We start from the raw sequence: 17,557 nt of genomic DNA on the forward strand, positions 1-17,557 counted from the left end.
TCACAAGCGCAAGGAAGCGAGGGCATATTAGTGGTGGATTCCAACTGGGGTAATTAAATGGGAATAACTTTATCATGAATTCATAACGGAATATAAATTATTATTGAAATGAGGTCTTGACTGTTTTTGACTACATGTTCTCATTGCATTGAGTGACTTGCTGAAAATGTCAGCTTAAATCAAATACAGAAGAATACATTAAAATGAATTATGTATCTGGTGTATATTAAAGATAAGTGCCACGTCAACTCCTGTCAAGATGGTCGTGGACTCCACACCTCAGTTTCAGTTGAACTTTAAACTGTTCATAGGTGTCGGTGTGAATGAAAATGAAAAAAAGAAATGAAAATGAAAACAAAAAGTTTATTTTTGTATAAGGCAGTGTTCTACTGTAACAAAAATAGTAACAGATTCTCAAGGGGAAGCCCCTAACGTAACATGGATGTAACTTAATAAAAAACATTTTAAAAACAGAAACAATATTGCCAATTTGTAATAACCATTCTGAATACAATGTTAAGAGTGTACAGACAGCTGAGAATATAAATACAAATTCTTTGACATTTCTGCAGTATTCCCCTATAAAAGAAACTACATCATCTGACAGTTTAACCTCCAACCGATCAAAATGCACAAGAAAATGATACAAGGTGAAAACACCAGTTTATCTTTTGACAGATCATTTCAAAACAAAAGTCCAACTACGTTTTCCACAAGCGTACAGTCATGTAATAAGTTGAGTGCATCATTTCAGTCAGAATTTAAACTTCACAGGTGGTCCAGCTGTCGGAAAATGGGAGAAAAACAACAACACCCACAGTAAGGCCGATTCGATTTGTCGGGCCAGAAGCAGAACAGTGAATTTGAGACTATTAGGTTCTACTAGTTTTTTTCCCTCCACCGTTTTATATATATTTTACTCTTTGACTATTTCTTCAACCGGTTATGTAAATCACTTTCACACATACAGGATAACTGCGTGTGAAATGTGCTATGGTAAGTAGATACCTTGTAAGGCCATCTACAGTATGTAAATGACTTGTTTGAATGTGTATATTGTGGACTAGACTATTCCTCTCTGTGAATTGATATATTCTCTCGTTGTTTACTAAACCCAATCTGTCTGGAAATGAGGTACCTCAAAAAAAGAGGTAAAAAAAAAAAAAAAAACAGTATATTTGAACATCATGACAGGCCTACATAAACCTTACTGGAGTAAAGAGAGGCTGTGAAAAAAGTAGTAAACATAAGCCGGCACTTAAAGCAAAAGCACGCGTGATTTCGGGGGCAATTGGCAGAGAAAGCGAGACTTGGCTCGCCCCGTTTGGCTGTGCTATGGAAACACAGGGCTAATGAAGCGCCATCAAACAAAGTGTGGCATTACTATTGAGACCTGGACACTGAGGCTACGTGTGGAGACAAGCATTCTAGTAAAGTTCAGTAGCTTAATGAGATGAAACAATCACTTGCTGAAACACTTTTGTGTCTGTGTCCTTTGTGAAACTGATACTGGGTAAAAGCGGACAATCCCCTTCTGACTTCCCAATGAGGTCGCGCTCCACATTTCAGAGTAGTGTCACGTCTCTCTTGGTGTACAGCAACTTGTCAAATGAATCTGTTGTACAAGTAAAAAAAAAAAAAAAAAATGAAGCAACAGTTACTCCTTTGGATGAGACATAAAAGCACTCATTAGCACATACAAATGGGATTTTCGACGCCAGGAGCCGATTAATTAAAGGTTGCCTCCGGTGAGTTTGCTGCGGGCCACGTCTCTCTGGGTGTTCTCGTCTCACCTTTAGACACACCTGCACTCAGAGGACTGGCGGGATGAGATGTCCCCTCCCTGCTCGCCACTGGTCTGCTGTTATAGGACCGCAAGTTAGTGGCAGCGTTACAAAAAACATCCTCATCCGATTCCTCGTCCATCGTTCCGGAATAAACAAAGGTGCCGTGATGTAAACAAGAATCTGACTGCGAAGGAAGCGATTTACTGTCGGCGCGTTCGCTGCTGGGTGAACTCGAAAATATGTTGCGTTTGACTTGGGTTTGACTCTGAACTTTTTCTCTGTTCTCTCTGTATCCGCCGGGCGTCTTCAACTCGAGGCCTTCCGTGTCCAGAGACCTGCTCCTCCGGTCTAGAGACAACGGATTAGATGTGGGCTGACCGACTCTCGCGAGGTGCCGTGGGAGACTAGCGATCGCCCACGTGTTGCTGATCAGGTTCTGTTCGTACAGGTCTAACATTTGATAGTCGCACTCGGCAAACGCGTCTTTTTGCAGGTAGCTTTCTTCAAATTCCTGATAGGGCGACGAGATGTCCTCCTCCAGCTCCATGTGAATCTGCTCGTCGTACTCGCCCTCGTTGTGCATGTCCACCACGTCAAACGTGACGATGGTGGGTAAGGCCTGCATGTTCGGAGTGAAGGCGGAGTTCGTCTCCGAATCGTCCGCGCCGTCGTCCAAGTCGCTCAGCATCTGGGAGCGCTTCGTGTAGTCCACGAGCGCTTGAGAGAAACACACGGTTTGCCCATCGTCCAAGTCGTTGCCTTCGTCCGGAGACTGAGAACTGATGGTCCTGTACGGTAACGCCACGGGCTTGTTTTCCTCCAGGTGTTGCTCTTTGGGTTCGCAAAATGTTTCAAAATCGGGGTCGGACGTGCTTCCGAATGACACGCTGCTGTGCCGTTTCTCACAGTCGGCATTTATGGATTTTGTTCTTTTTTCAGTGGAAGCAGGCATGGTTCCCTTTTCGTCAAACACATCCGGTTCTATGTTATTCCTGTTGACTGACGCTTGTGGTTTTGAACTCGAACTACAGTTCTTATTCGTGCCGATTTCCTGCCGACCAATCATATTTTGTGCCACCTCGTACATTTCCGCGCCGATCTGCAGTCGATTCATGTCCGGAACGAAGGCGGAGTCTGTCGCACCGACGGGCTCACTTGAATACTCGCACTGTTTGGAAGTGGGCAGCTTCGGTTTGTTCTCGTAATGCGGACTGATGAGACTCTCGTCGGGTGCGAACAGTTCATAGAGGGCGTCGCCGCTGTAACTGTCCCTGGGTAACCTCTCTGCCCTCAGTCTGTCGGCCTTCTCCTGTCCGTCATCCGGCCCCGGCGTAGTCGAGTCGTAGTAGCCCTCGTCGCTGTTCGGAACCGATTCTTGATGCTCACTTTGGGGCGTCAGCACGTCGGCGATCGAAGAAGCGTCCGTGCCGCTGGCTTGCTGCGTACTGTTACTGTTCAGCAGGTCCATGTTGTGAGAACTCGTCAGGTCGGCAGTCAAATCTGCGTGCTCCTGGTTGCAAGTGCAGCAAATTTCCTCCGACGTGTTGTTCCCCCAGAAGTCATGAAGACACTCCTCATCCAAGTCTTCGGGTGAAGCCATTTCTTCACCGCCTCCCTGATAGGTGAGATAACAAGAGGCCCTCTTTCCTCCGCTCCTGCTCCTCTCTCCGGAGACGGTGCTCTCCGTGATGCTGTCGTCTTCCTGATCTGCGATAATGTCCCCGCAGCCGGTGAGGGAATCGAAGCTCTTTAACGACGCGACGTCTCCGTAAATCAGGCTCAGCTGCTCCGACGAGCCAGCGGGCGTTTCCGACTGCAATGCGGGCGAAGGCGTCGTCTGAAGCTTCAGACAAGGCTCGCTGTGTCCTCTCGAACTATCCTTCAAGTCGCTGGAAACTACAGCCGTCAAATTCATTTCCTCCGTTTCCTCATCGCACATCTCATCGTCAAGCTCAGACTTTGGGCTGCCGAGCTCCGCGCTCTTCTCCGACGGCACCTCGTCGGCATCGATACATTCAGGCCCGACGGAAACATCTCGTGGAACTTCTGCAAAATCAGGCACATCGGGTTCAGATCCCAGGCACTCCGTGACATACTGGTCGGTGTTGTCCTGGACAACAGGCACCTCTTTCTTGCAGCGAGAGGTCATTGCAATCATTTCAGTTTTATCCAATCCAACATTTCTGTGGTTTCTGTGATACTTGAAACTTTGAAAAATGCTCCTCAAGCCCCTTTTCTGCCGGGTGAGAGTCAGTGATTTCTGTTCAGCAGGGGAGTGACTACATTCATTGCGACAGCTACTGTGGAGCTCTCCAGCAGAGTCCCTCTGGCCGAGGAACTCACAATCTCTAGCCGAGGTGCACCGACTGCTCCCACTGTCCTCATGACAGACCTTACTCAGCCCATCGTGTGTTCTGCTTTTGCTCATTCCTTTCTTCGAAGACCACTTGTTGGGATTTTTACTCCTTCCTCCAAAAAAACTCGGCAAAATACAGATACTTTTACGAACTCCGAAGAACGTCAGAGCAGTCCTCCTAAATTTCCCAGACTTCGGGGATTTCACCGTCGCAGTCATCGTATCCGGCTGAGGCTCTTCCGTGATGTCGTCGGGGCCGCGTCGGGACGGTTGTGCGGGGGCCGAAGCCAAATCCACGGTGTCCCTCGGTAGCTCGGCGGCTTTCCGAGAAGCCATGGCTGCCGCGTTTTACAAAAGCAGTCCAACGGAAGGCATGGCAGCGGGAGTTTCTAAACCAGCGGACGGGACCGCTGCGGTGAATTTGTCCTCCATCTGATGTGAACCCTGTATCAAAGAAACCAAAATCAATGATCCATTTAACATTTGTCACATTGATGTGTAGGATTCCTGTTGCAGACTTTAAACAATAATTCCATTAGAACGTTGGAATTTCTCGTCGTCATTTGTGTATCACTGTGGCCATCTGCCTTTTTAACCTTCGCCATCGATTAGTGCATTATGTACAGAGCCCAGAAGTACATGAACCTTTAAAAGCTACATACATTTCTTTTAAGATCACATTTTCCCCCTCCATGTCCCTTCCAGGCCTCCGTAATTACAGACATACCAAGTTGCCTCAGTTGTTCAGACAATGTAGATGGACTCATGTGTCTGGAAATAAAAGTTGAATAATAATGGTGACTTGCAATATTATATTTTTGTACATACTTTGAAAGTAAGTTTCCTCTCTATTAAGTAATTTGAGCAAATCTCTTCTCAAAAAAAGCCAGATGCATAAATGTAATGTTTGTGCAATATTATTTGGCTTGGACTGTGTTTAATATGTTAAAAATAGGTGCAAAACTATAACATTAATATAAAGCCAATAGGACTCTTTAGTTATATTTTATTTTTTTCATTTCATTTTAGATCATTCCCTATGCTCGTACAGAATCTATTGTCTTTGTATGATTATTATTATATATCTTCAAGTATGTTATGGAGGCCTATAAGTTGTTTAGTGGGAGAATAGAACTAAATTAAACCAATAAGTTAAACCTTATAGTACTGTTTATCTAAACACACGTGCATGCATGAGAAAGACGGGCTAAGATCAAACTATTCAGGCTATTTAAGTTTAAAAGTGAACATTAATGACAGATCAAAGAAAACCCGTAAGATAGGAAGCAACAGGCTACAGATGTAACTATGATACAGCTGGACAGTAAAAAAAATAAAAATAAAATTCAACATTTCTCCGAAACGTACTACAAACGAGAGCCTTATCAAAGATAATGCACGGTAACGTTAGCTCACGTTAAGTCAGACCTAATGTTCGTTGGAGACCAAACTAAACGCTACACCACCACATTCACGCGATGGAGCTAACCGTAATGTAAACAAACGTACCAACTGAAGACAGAACCTTGCAGCACGGAGCTGGCGTTGTTTCTTCCGAGCAGAAGACGAAGTTCCCCTTCAATGCATTGTTTCTGCTAACGCTAGCTTTAACTTCGGGCTACGTTGGTTCCCGTGTGGAGGACTCGGGGGCCCCGGGGCAGCTTTGTACGGTCTCATTTGTTTCCACCGTTAGCTAGCCGAGGTGTCTGCTAACAACGTTACTCACCAGTGTCTGTGGCTGTAACGCGAGTGTGACACGTTAAACCACATGGTAGCGAGGACCGTGTGGTATCAATACGCGGTCAAACTACACCCGGGACTGAATTAATGGCTCTAGGCATGTCGATTTGAGTCTAGACGCTCACAGGAACCCGTTTTGCGTTTACGGTTTAAATACCGGATGATGACTTCCTCTCCCCGACTTCTCAGGTAATTTACCCAAACCTCCTTTCGTGAACGTCCTTTTGGCGCATGCTAGTGACGCACCACGTGTGTAACCTATGTGTGTAACGTGTGTTTTATAATACAATAATAATATAACTATTCATGGTCATAATAATAATAATGAATATGTAATAAAAAAAACGACATCATTGCATGCTGAAAAAGTGTGACGCCACTATTATTTCTAAACAAATAGACGATGAAGAGTTCCTTCTCCATAATGCATGTTTATCCATTCCGGAATAATTGTAAAATAATATATTGCTGCCTGCATGTGCTATCTATCTATCTATGATCATGGTTTTATCTTTCTGTTTTACACATTTGTATGGGAAAGGGAACCTTGCTGAGATGGGATCTGTTTCCTTTGCTGAGGTGTAGTGTAAATAAAATGCTGACTGGTGTGTCATCTGTGAATAAAGGAGAGTTTTTTTTATTATTTAAAAAATATATAAACTTTATTTGTACTCGACAGCGCATAGACCTTAGAAAATGCCAGTGGGGGAAGACAGAGAGAGAAAAGACATTATACAATTAAATAAATAACCAAAACATAATAAATAAAAAAATATCCAAAAAACATTGATGTTGTTCATGACAACAGATAATGATGGTTTGTCTCCTTTGAATTTTGACTGATGGATGTGATATTTAGCTAGACTTAAGATATGTCTCGTCACACAAAAAAAGTCATCTCCCTTCAAATCACTATGACCAAAGTTAACATTTTCAAGCCTCAATAAGGTTTGTTGGTATGTTCAGGAAACAGTGTCTATGACTTGTGTCCAGAATCTCTTGGAGTAATGACAGCACCAAAACAAGTGGAAATCATCTTCAATATGGGTCACAGAAAGAGCAGAAGATGGAGGAAGCTGTAAAACATGTCATCATTCAAATATTTGTCTTATTTACAGTCACATTCACTATACATACATTTACAGCAGGTCTAACATGTGTTTATTTACAATGAAGAAAAATTATGCCCTTTTTAAAAATTTGGTAAAACGTAATGCTACAGTAAAAATAGTTACAGTGCAAAATCTGGTTTTATTTACAATACTGATCTACTGAGAGAAAACGTTTTTTTCAGTGCAATTTGGTGTTTCCAGCCCATATACAAGCATCAAACTGCTTACCAACTCTTGTACTTTTATTTCCCAAACCATTTTTCAAAGTGCGTTTAAATCTGTTTTCCGGTCCTCCTCGCTGGTGTTATTGTTCTTCTTCTTTAAACAAAGTGTTCCTGATTTTTTCTCTTTCCCGGATGTATGTTCCAGTTATGTTTTTGACTGCCGGACATCTGTCCACTCCATTTTTGTGTTTTGCAGCGCCTGAGTCTTCTTCTCATCCACCCGCACGTAATCTACTCTGTGCTCATCAGACAGAAAGGGCTTCTGCTGGACATAGAGAGGGAGAGATGAGGAGACGGTGAGTGATGCGTTTCCAGAAATGAACATGGTTCTGCTTTACACGTGCAAGCAAACAATCATGTTGCACTAAATGTATTCAAACTACTGATGCTCCGAAGTGTACTGTAGACCTCCTGATGTACAACTCTTTGGGATCATATATTTGATTTCTCATTGCAAGGGATGTCGTGCAACACGCAATTCTTCATTACCATGATAGTAGCAGTAAGCTGTGTAAAGACATCATAAGAAATCGGTCTTAAAATATGCTTACAGGCAAGTTGTAGCTGGTTTTCTTTACCCTTTGGAGTGAGCCCTGACTTGGTCATTGAGATAGTAATAATACAGGTCAGGGGAGCTAATAGTAGGCAGTGACTGTAATGCTACACCCCTGCTGAGTGTGGGCTGGCTGAGCTGAAGTTTAAAGAAGATTCCTTTTACAATGTCAAAGATCATTCACGTGTGGTGTTAGCTGTTCCCTCTCCACTTCAGACACCAAAGCGTGAAGTATTTAGGTGAGTCACATCAACAATGTCACAGTCTGTACCTAAAGGAGGAAGACATTGCCATGTATCTGATCAGAACATACCTTCTGTACAGGAGAGGGGGATGCAGAATTGAAATCCAGTGATAAATAGTCGAGGTTTGATCTTCTCGCCCAGGGCTGAGCCGCTCCATCGAAGGTGAGACAGAAAGGGAGCCTGGACTCCTGTCAGAGAAAGGATTAAATAAAGACCTTACTGAACCGTCACTGTTCCCAGGTAAAAGGATCAGACACACCTATGAGATAGGTTCATATGTGCTGCATTGTCAATAATTACATAAAAACGGCGGCCTTAGACTGATCGAGTTTAGGGAAACCACTTGTGTCCAGAGTGCATCCACTTGTCTGTCAGTATGTTTTTGTACAACAAGAGATACGTGACTAATATGCCTTTACTCATGACTCTTCTCTGACTTTATTCCAGGAAGAATCAATTAAATATGCAGCATTTCCAGAAGCAGCCTTGTGCAACATCACACTGTCAAATGCTCACTCCCTAGAAGGTGCCCCAGTGCGATTACAGTTCGCTGAGGAGAACATTTCAGAAACACATGGTCACTTTCCACACCCACATTCTTAGCTGTGTGGGGATTCAAGCACATTGTTCCACTCAAACATGGTCCTGTAATTATAAGACTGTAAGATTTAGTTCTTTTTTTAGTATTCTGTAAAATAAAAACTAGTAGAGTGACGTCTGGAATTACCTGGAAATTAATTTTGGCTTTTGATATTAAAGTCAACAGTGAATTAAAGATTTCTGCCCATGTGATGGATATTAAAACACTTTTTTATTGCTGTGTTTAGACAGCGGATCTGCCCAACCACTGCAATATGATCACAAAGTGATCACACTGATGTGAAAAGTGAATGATTCATTATGTTTATATACAAGGATGAGAAAAGGTGGGCTGACTGAGTGAGCCACACCATACAAATATATTACCATCAGAGCTACTTCCAATCATCAATTATCATCAATAATGTCTAGATAAATGAAATCCATCTTCATGGCATGAATGCCAGATTGCTTCATATTCCTGAATATATTTTTAGTGCATTAAAATAAACACAGATCTATATGTGAAAGTCCTCCTTCAGTCTCTGCTAGAGACAAAGGTGAGCATCATTAATGAAGTCAGTGACATATGCGTGGTTTGAAAGGTGTTGCCACGACTGTAAAACGTTACCATTGCAGTGCAGTTTGTGTCTTCATCTCTTGGATTGTCCCCGTTCTCAAGTCTTCTTTCAAGGGGTAAAGAGTTTGCTAAAAAGCTACAACAACACAAAAAAATAGGAAGAAGGTCGGATTAGCAACTAGATATGAAATTCTGGAAAAAGAAACTGAGAAGCAGAACATCACTGTTGAGCTGTAACCCTAACCCACATGACTGGAACCCGCTATGACACTTTGAGGATAAAGAGACTTTTTCCCTCTCTCACCAGGATTCATTCAGTGCTCTGCTCAAAGGAAGATGAGTGGGACACTCTGTGATTGTAGAGAGGCCTCTCAAGTCAAGAGGCGGAGGCCGAGCTGTGAACCCAGAAAAGGGCAAAGTTACTGGATTGGTTGTAACATTCCGCGGAAAGACCCGCTTTCAAACGGTGGCGGGTAGTAAAGATCATTGTGTGGAAAAATCTGATACCTGCACGAATCCTGTATCGACATTTCATTGTCAGTATTTCCAATCATTTCATACATTTACAAACCGTGTTTAAAGTCCAGATAAGATCATGAGGAGGCCCAGCTGATTAACTGAGTAGAAATAAAAGCTCAGTTTTCCACACAATTATAAGACATGTAACATGAACCAATCGGGGGCTCTTGTGACTCTCACCTCTCCTCAGGCGAGGCTTGAGATGCCGGTGAACGGGAGGCGGCGCAAGATCTCCAGTTTGGCACGTTAGGGAACCGAGAGTCGGGGAGGACTCAGCGTTGCAGCTTGTGTTGGCGAAACTGAGCATCCTGGGGCTCATGGGGATGTAACCGTCACATTCAGTGGGGGTAACAGAGGCAGTCGGGGAAGCCATGGGGACGTACGACTCGTCCTGGTAGCTTTGAACCCGCGTGGTATTTAAACAAGGCTGCTGAAAGACAAAGTATCACGAGGTCAGACGAGGTCACTATGACGGCATACGTTTTTATTCATAGAGAAATCATACTTCCCCTCTGTGTGCTAAAGTTGTACATTTTCCAATCCTCCATTTCTTTTTTTAAAAGAATGGTACGACGTATTAATGAATTAGATGAGGATATCGTTACCACTCTCTGTGTCTGTACGGTAAATATGAAGCAAGCAGCTAGCAAGCTTAGCTTAGCACAAACATTGGAAACAAGGGTAAACAGCTAGCCTGACTCTGTCCAATGGAAACTTTATCTACGTCCTTCATTAATTAACACAACGTATATATTGCATGTTTATTACATAGAAAAAACAGCTTAAAATTAAAATAAAAATTGACACGTTCTGGGTGGTTATGTTTCGTCATCCTTTCTGGAGCCGTTGTGAAGCGAAGACTCTAGGTTACAGATTAAACAACTGAGATACTGTTTGCAGTCTTTGTGCTAAGCTAAGCTAACTGTCACCTGGCTGCACACCACAGAGTGGTGAGATCAATGTTCTCATCTAACTCTCGGCAAGAAAACAGATCAGCATATGTCCAAAAATGTCAAGCTACTCCATAAGCATAATGGTTTTCTTTGTTTTTTTCTGCTGTTGATGATTCTCTTACCAGATTAAGACTCTGCCTCCTGTTCCTCATCGCTCTGCTATCGGCATTTGCTAAAAAAAAAAAAAAGATGTACGATTGGAAAATGACATTAGTTTACATTCTCAGCTCTTACAGTCAGCTATTGTCAATATGAAAACGTATGTTGCCTCATCATAATAGCACCAGGATTACGATTAATTTTGTTTAGCCCAGCTTTCACAGTTTTTTTTGTATCATGCATTCCGTGGGACTGCTTTCCTACTGAGGACATACCTATTCTGAAATAGTCCAGGCTTGACAAAGAGGTCCTCCGGAGGAATAACGCAGCGTGGTTTGAGAAATGCTGTGCACTGGTTGCCCTCGGCCTGTGAGCTCCGTCATCACTCAGCTGCTCTGACAGGAGATTAGACTTGGGTGGCAGCGCCGGAGGCGTTTGTCTGTCACTCGTGGCCTCGCACGACGCAGGGGAATACAGTTTGTCAAACTGGAAGACACTTGTGGCACAGTGACGTAGTGGAGAGGAAGAGGATGACGGCAGAGCCATGGAAGGGCACGGAGCGCTGAAGGGGGGGTTAGTCGACCTTCCGTGGTGGAGAAGAGACGGACTGGGGCTGGCATGAAAAATGGAGGACGAGGAATTGGTGTAAAGAGGCGAGGGGAGAGAGTCCTTCACGCCTTCGTCAGATGACTTCTGCTCCAGAGAGATCTCAGAGTTTGAAAAGCTGTCATGTCTACATACATGAGAGGGGGGGGGATGAAAACATTGCATTTGTTAAACATTAAACTACTTGCGTCATTTCGTCTTGTGTCAAAGGTTTTTACAGATTGTACATACCTACTAGTGCTCACATTCCCCGTCTCACACTGCGAGAGGAAGAGGTAGTCCAGCGGGTGACCTGAATCTAGTTGGCTTGATAAAGACAGTCGGTCAGAGCTGTTGGGGGACGGGTGAGTTGATGTGGGGGTGTGAGGAAAGCCTTCTTCTGAGCTCTCTGTTGACAACAAGCAGAGCAGAGATCATGGAGTGTCAGGAGTGATAAGAAAACTGCCATCATGCTGACACCAAGGGCCTGGCTAAAGGATGCAAACTGTAAGCAAACACACATGCAGGTTTCTGCCAGCCGGCACTCAAATTTACAATGTATCGTAAATAAAGCAGGTGAATTTGAAAAGAGGAATGGTGTTTTTTTTTTGCAAGGCACCTTGAAAGTAGAGCCTGTTGCCTCTTTTGTTTATACATCCTCCAATCTTCTAGTCAGATTGGCTCGCGTTCAGAAATTTGTTTCATTCCATTTCACTCAAGGCCGCCGAGTCAAGGCTCTCCCTGCGAAACCATGTGTGTGGGGGGGGGGGGGGGGGTGGGGGGGGGGGGGGGACGGACCAAAGTCTTGCATGTTCTCATAAAACATTTTCTACCCTTAATATAGGTTTGTGTTCTCTTGTGGGTGCAGAACAACCTTTTAATCCCTTCTGCAAAAATTATGAAGCGCTACAGCACAGAAGCCTTTTGAGGTCCATGCAGTCCTACTCTAAAAACAAAAAAAACCTTTAAAGCTACATAACATTATTCTAAAGTTCAGTGTTTAGTGTGTGGAATCTAATTTTGCATTCATAATCGACCACGTGTGTGTGTGTGTGTGTGTGTGTGTGCGTGTGTGTGTGTGTGTGTGTGTGTGTGTGTGTGTGTGTGTGTGTGTGTGTGTGTGTTTACGGTAACACGCAGGGCAGCATATCAGCCACATTGCTCTATCTCGCTCACACAGAGGTTCAGTGTTCTAACAGACATGTCTCCACGTTTCCTCACCAAATATCACAGTAGAGCAAAGGTCACAGCAGCATCGCTCTGACAATAGATTGATAGAGTCTAGATGTGTCAGCAGGAGAAGTTTGAATGTAGACATAGTTGTCAACGCCATAAGAATACGGTGGTCATGGGTCAATTAAAGCCTTTAAAAGTGATAGAAAGATGATTCAGCATGTTAAGGGAAATGATACAAACATGACATTATTAATCTGTTAATCTGAATAGGACCTCGGCTCACTGTTGATCTGCGGTTAATACAGCGGCAACATCAGGCAAGGAGCAGCTACAACATTTTTTTAACAGCTGGAATCATTAAACACTGCACTTTGCTTGACCTGAGCACTCATCTGAATTAACTTCCATTCCAGAGGAGTTGTGTGAAAACATTCAGTTACAATATCTCTATATTTCTAATGTTAACATTTTAGGATAATGCAGCATCTACTCGTTGTTGTTTCTGATGCTGCAGGAAGCAGACCGAGAATGATTTGTATCAAATGGTGTTAACCACAGCGTGATGACGTGAGATCGTGTGTGTGGTTTTAGGAGCTGACTTATAGAGAAATCTATCTGAAAAGTCCACAGCTCTGTATCAAGCACAACGGTGCTGAAACTGACTGCTCAGCTGATAAAATGTTTTTGAAATTCGCTACTTCAACCACAAGTGTGGATCTTTCAGAAAGATGGAAACTTACTCATTTAAATCTCGATGTTCCCCTGAAATTTTCCCTCTGGTTTGTTTTATAAAATGTAAATAAAAAACGCTTCACACTATACCACAGAAACCAAAAAGAATACAAAACACCGTGGAAATATTCCAGATGTTTTTTGCATCATTTTTTATCAAAAACTGTCATCTTTAGACTCCATTAAAATAGAGAATGAAGTACTTTAGGTTTGACAAAGCATGAAAACTCAACCTGTGAGTACAGCAGATATACAAATTCTCACTTAAAGCTCAACTTTGGGCGTTTTGCGGCATGACAAAAGAAATTGAAATTGCAACACAGCACCAAATAAACAGCTTGTTTATGTCCACCAGCAGAGTGGATCTGCTGAATTGCAACTATAGTGAATGGGATGACCTTCTGTTTTACCCCATTACTTTGTGAGTAGTAGTAGTAGTAGTCGTAGTCATAGTAGTGGTGTGTATTTACCTGCATCCTCCAGGCTCCCAAACTGGCAAATTTGACTGATATTACTGATCCAGCTGTTCATCTCCTCCTCAGTTTTGGCCACCAGGTAAAAAGCACGGAATGAGGTCTTGACCACAAAGAGGTGCTTCCCGTGGAAGTCTCTCTTTATCCTGAGCTGCCCGTTGAGCATTTCGACCTCACACTCTCTCAGGTCGATGGTGCGGATCGGCTTTTTGGAGTTATTACTTTGGTAGTACTCCAGCACATCGGGATTGCCATTCATGCGGCCTCTTCGAAGCACAAACCAGCGTTTCCGCCACGCCTGCAGGAGAAAAAGGGAGCAAAAGGTTCATCATGGAGTGTTAACTTTATCCTTACTGTGCAGTATTATTCACAGTATTGCATAGTTCTAACAGTCTCCTCTCCCCCCCCCACCACCATCTCATTAGTCACGACCAGTCTTGGGAATAAGATCACAGCTCCTGCTCACGACAGCGAACTTTAAACTGTTTTTTTGGCTTTTGATTTGGTCAGTAAGAGGAACCTCAACTCAAATTTCCCAGCAGTACAGAGAAGAGGAAGTTGTATTTTGCAGAAAATGTCTTAACACACCGAAAGAGGTATTTATACTTGGTCAGTCCTTTTCACTGAGGTCTTACTGAAAACGTAACACTGAAACTTAACAGGTATTTATAGTTCCTGAGATCTACTTGTAATATGTTAACGTCTGAGCCCTCTTTGCATACAGAGTGCGAGTCTTCCCCCCAGTCCTGTCGGTGTCATATTTCATAATAAAACAAATCATAAGGGTAGTAATGCTGGATGTATATTTTCTCTCTTGGTTTTAGTGCCGCTGTGAGCCTCGCCTGCTAATTTTGTGGTGTGTACTTAAAACAAAACTTTTTCTTTGTTCTGCGTGTGGGTAATCCGCTCCTGCACAAGTCAGTTGGTAGTGTTTGTACCAGGAAATGGTTAGACACGCCACACTTACCGCGAAAAACACTGCCAAGTTTAAGAGGAAACCGTAACTCGACAGATGGCTATTCTATCCTATAGGGGTTTTGAACATGGAAAGTTTGAGCTCTGAAAAATGAGTTGTTTTGTAAATATAGTGAAAGTAGAAGCGGATCCACATTTTTTTTGTTTGTTTTCATTTTCAAGTGAAGACGGAGCACTTCAGGAGGTTTCACTGGTTTCATTAAAGTCAACTTCTTATCTTTTCTTTCTGTTAACTGCAGGCCAACACCCACATGTTCTCCCACTGTGGATACCATGCATGTTTAACACGATGACAGCCAGGACGTCAGAAACAACAAGCTGAGGATTGTCAAAAAAGAAAGATACAGACTAGTTTCTTCCAGAGCTTTCAACCACATCTCATGGTCTTCCTCGGCAGACGAAGTTTGATTCGTTGTCATTAGTTGTGACCTAAGAGTGACCTTAATCCACAGGAGGACCGTGAAGTGGACCTTGAGTTCGGATGTTTTTCACAGCACACATCTTCACTTGTCATAGAAGCAAAAGCACAGGTCTGTTCTATTCAACACTGGTGACAGCGAGCCAGAATGAACAACACCAGGACCCTGAAACCGAAGCAGCTAAATAGAATTCATCCATCATTGATTTGGTTATTTCCACCTGTGCTTTTCCTGCTGTGACTTGTCAAAATGTTTTCAGAGAAAAAGGCCTTTGCATTTAGAGGTTAAAAATGCAAAACTATATCCAGTCTCAAAAGTCTTGAAATGATGGGAACAACAGTACTTAGCATGAGATATTAGATGTTTGTATACAGCATCTAATTAATAAGATTTGCAAAATTTGTACAATGGACTTTGTATTAAAGAAAACAGTGACATAGTAGGGCCTTTTGAATAAAATACATGTCCTCAAAGGTGGCAGTGACAATAATGTACGTTTGTCTCTTGTGAGTAAGGACCAACTTCACCACAGTGAGGTGAAATGAAGTGTTGTGGATGCTTCTGTTTCTACACAAGGTGGAAGCTGCAACCAAACAAGTCCCCTTTTGGGACCATCAACAAGACACGCTACGTCGTTTTCTTTAAACTTCTTAATGCTGTGTGAAGATTTTCATTTCACATCAGGATGCCACAGAGCAGCAGCGTACATTCGTCCCGTGATAATTTGATAGCATGCGCTCGACATTTGAATACTGAGTCAGATAGTGTGCCTGCCCATACAACAGTCTGAAAAACATAATTTTCTCTGGTATCTACAGGATTTGCATAGTGTGCTAAAAGAAGTTTCTATTTACCGCCCCGAGACCCCATCAATGCACACCTCCCACCCCCCCGGCCCTGCTCTGGTGTTGACAAATTGCCCTCCTCCTCCACCTCCTCCTCCATCATTGGTACAGAGGAAGTGCAAACAGCCGTCATAAAGCTGGACTATTTCTGCTTGTCACCTAAGTCTGTCTGACTGACATTACTTCCCATGTTTCACAATGCACACGCTCATCACACAAACACACATACACAGAGTGGCCAGCCCAGCATTATCACATGACAACCCCCCCCCCCCCCCCCAACAACCACAAAACACTGCTGACCGTGTAAGCAATTACATATACTTGTTGTAGGAGTCATTTCCATGTTGCCTGAAGTACATCTGCAGGCTGTGACATATTGTTATTGTTGTTGTTGTAACTATGAAGTGCATCCAGAAGCCAGAACACGAGAGCAAGGCGTCATTGTAGAAACGAGGAAGAAGATGTAAAAGGAGAGAGGATTACAGCTCAGTTACACAAACGCATACAAACCCACAGTATGTTTATAAATCATCATTCCACACACACACACACGCACACACACACACACAAGACAAGGCTCAGCAGCACAACCTGGCATTTCTACTGCTGGCAGAGGACATAAACAAGTGTCCGGTGTGTACTCCTACTCACAAATCTTTTTAATTTCTTCTCCGGAGGGGATTTAATGAGCCAGCCGGTGCAGACCACATCCCCAGCACTCATCTTGACTGCAGAGCGTGTCGTCCTCACGGTGGTTGCTGCTGCTGCTGCTGCTGCTACTGTGAAACTGAGAGCACTGCGAAGCATATCCTGTGTTCTGGTATTCAGCCTAGCCACTCCAAAAGGAGGAAGTCGAAAAATTGATCACACTGACAGAGAGAGAGGGGAGGGGGGAAGCATTATGTGCTGATTTTCCTCATGTGCTCTGAGCAAGTGGATGGAGCTGTTGGCTATAATACGACGCGTGAAGAGGTTTGACAGGTTTAAGGATTGGGTTGTAATGATTCCTGAGTCACATGCTGTTAAAAGACCTTATTGTCTTTAATAAACGTGTCGCCGATTCCATTTTGCCGTTATCATGTTGTTCGTTTGTTTGTTTGTTTGTCCAGCGAGGTTCCTGAGCTCTATACACCGGAAAACAGAAGTGGGTTTTGACAGCAGGTAACTGATTCCTACGTCAACCTGCTGCACCTCTTCGATGCTCAATGATAAACTAATGAGGGCTAACTTGAATAGGAGCTTTCAGGGAGGTCTTGGTGCAGAAAGTTAATAAGGTGAATTTAAAGATGAATGCACCGTGTATTGAACAAATTTAGAAAGTAACTTGATCTTATGTTGGATTCACACTTTACTGAGGAACATGGTAACAATTTATTAGATGAACTTTTCACATTTTGTAACTCCTTAGCCACAAGCATCTTCAACAATCAGGCCTCTTAAGATGATAAACAGTACAATTCCAATTTTGCATTGGAAGCCCTTAAAATCCCAACACTGCCATATTTGTGACAAACATTTATTATTAGAGACTGTATTAAACATATCCATTAATGCTATAAATAACAGTCTCCTCGGGCGCTGACGGGGTGGTAGGCTTTCTCT

The 17,557-nt window shown here is 43.1% G+C and overlaps 2 protein-coding genes across 6 annotated transcripts; both read right to left on the bottom strand.

Moving 5' to 3' along the window:
- Window positions 1–343: 343 nt before the first annotated feature.
- LOC142959754 (APC membrane recruitment protein 1-like) lies at window positions 344–6,092 on the bottom strand. Of its 2 annotated transcripts, XM_076101185.1 has the most exons (3): window positions 5,653–6,092; window positions 1,794–4,587; window positions 344–1,615 (listed from the first exon to the last, which is right to left on the bottom strand). In XM_076101185.1, exons 2-3 carry the CDS (start codon window positions 4,477–4,479, stop codon window positions 1,566–1,568), a joined length of 2,736 nt encoding a protein of 911 aa, XP_075957300.1. In that variant the 5' UTR covers window positions 4,480–4,587; window positions 5,653–6,092; the 3' UTR covers window positions 344–1,565. The 2 variants fall into 2 exon arrangements, with proteins under 2 accessions (XP_075957300.1, XP_075957299.1); XM_076101184.1 differs by having other exon boundaries at window positions 344–4,587.
- A 422-nt stretch (window positions 6,093–6,514) lies between these two features.
- Window positions 6,515–16,793, bottom strand: gab3 (GRB2 associated binding protein 3). Of its 4 annotated transcripts, none has more exons than XM_076101187.1 (10): window positions 16,607–16,793; window positions 13,711–14,011; window positions 11,585–11,741; window positions 11,023–11,480; window positions 10,771–10,820; window positions 9,876–10,125; window positions 9,481–9,571; window positions 9,228–9,312; window positions 8,086–8,205; window positions 6,515–7,484 (listed from the first exon to the last, which is right to left on the bottom strand). In XM_076101187.1, exons 1-10 carry the CDS (start codon window positions 16,760–16,762, stop codon window positions 7,365–7,367), a joined length of 1,788 nt encoding a protein of 595 aa, XP_075957302.1. In that variant the 5' UTR covers window positions 16,763–16,793; the 3' UTR covers window positions 6,515–7,364. The 4 variants fall into 4 exon arrangements, with proteins under 4 accessions (XP_075957302.1, XP_075957304.1, XP_075957303.1 ...); XM_076101189.1 differs by having other exon boundaries at window positions 6,515–7,481; window positions 9,876–10,122; window positions 16,607–16,792; XM_076101188.1 differs by having other exon boundaries at window positions 6,515–7,481; window positions 16,607–16,791.
- Window positions 16,794–17,557: the final 764 nt, after the last annotated feature.

Source organism: Anarhichas minor, unplaced genomic scaffold (genome assembly GCF_050575085.1).
Source record: "Anarhichas minor isolate MPS153535 unplaced genomic scaffold, ASM5057508v1 ptg000027l, whole genome shotgun sequence".
Lineage (NCBI taxonomy): Eukaryota > Metazoa > Chordata > Actinopteri > Perciformes > Anarhichadidae > Anarhichas > Anarhichas minor.

Coding starts and splice junctions, on each gene's coding strand:
- gab3 (XM_076101187.1), bottom strand. CDS start 16,762: ATGCTTCGCAGTGCTCTCAGTTTCACAGTAGCAGCAGCAGCAGCAGCA. Junction 11,481..11,584: donor GGGAATGTGAGCACTAGTAG/GTATGTACAATC, acceptor TCATGTATGTAG/ACATGACAGCTTTTCAAACT. Junction 9,313..9,480: donor AGAGCACTGAATGAATCCTG/GTGAGAGAGGGA, acceptor GTGTTGTTGTAG/CTTTTTAGCAAACTCTTTAC.
- LOC142959754 (XM_076101184.1), bottom strand. CDS start 4,479: ATGGCTTCTCGGAAAGCCGCCGAGCTACCGAGGGACACCGTGGATTTG.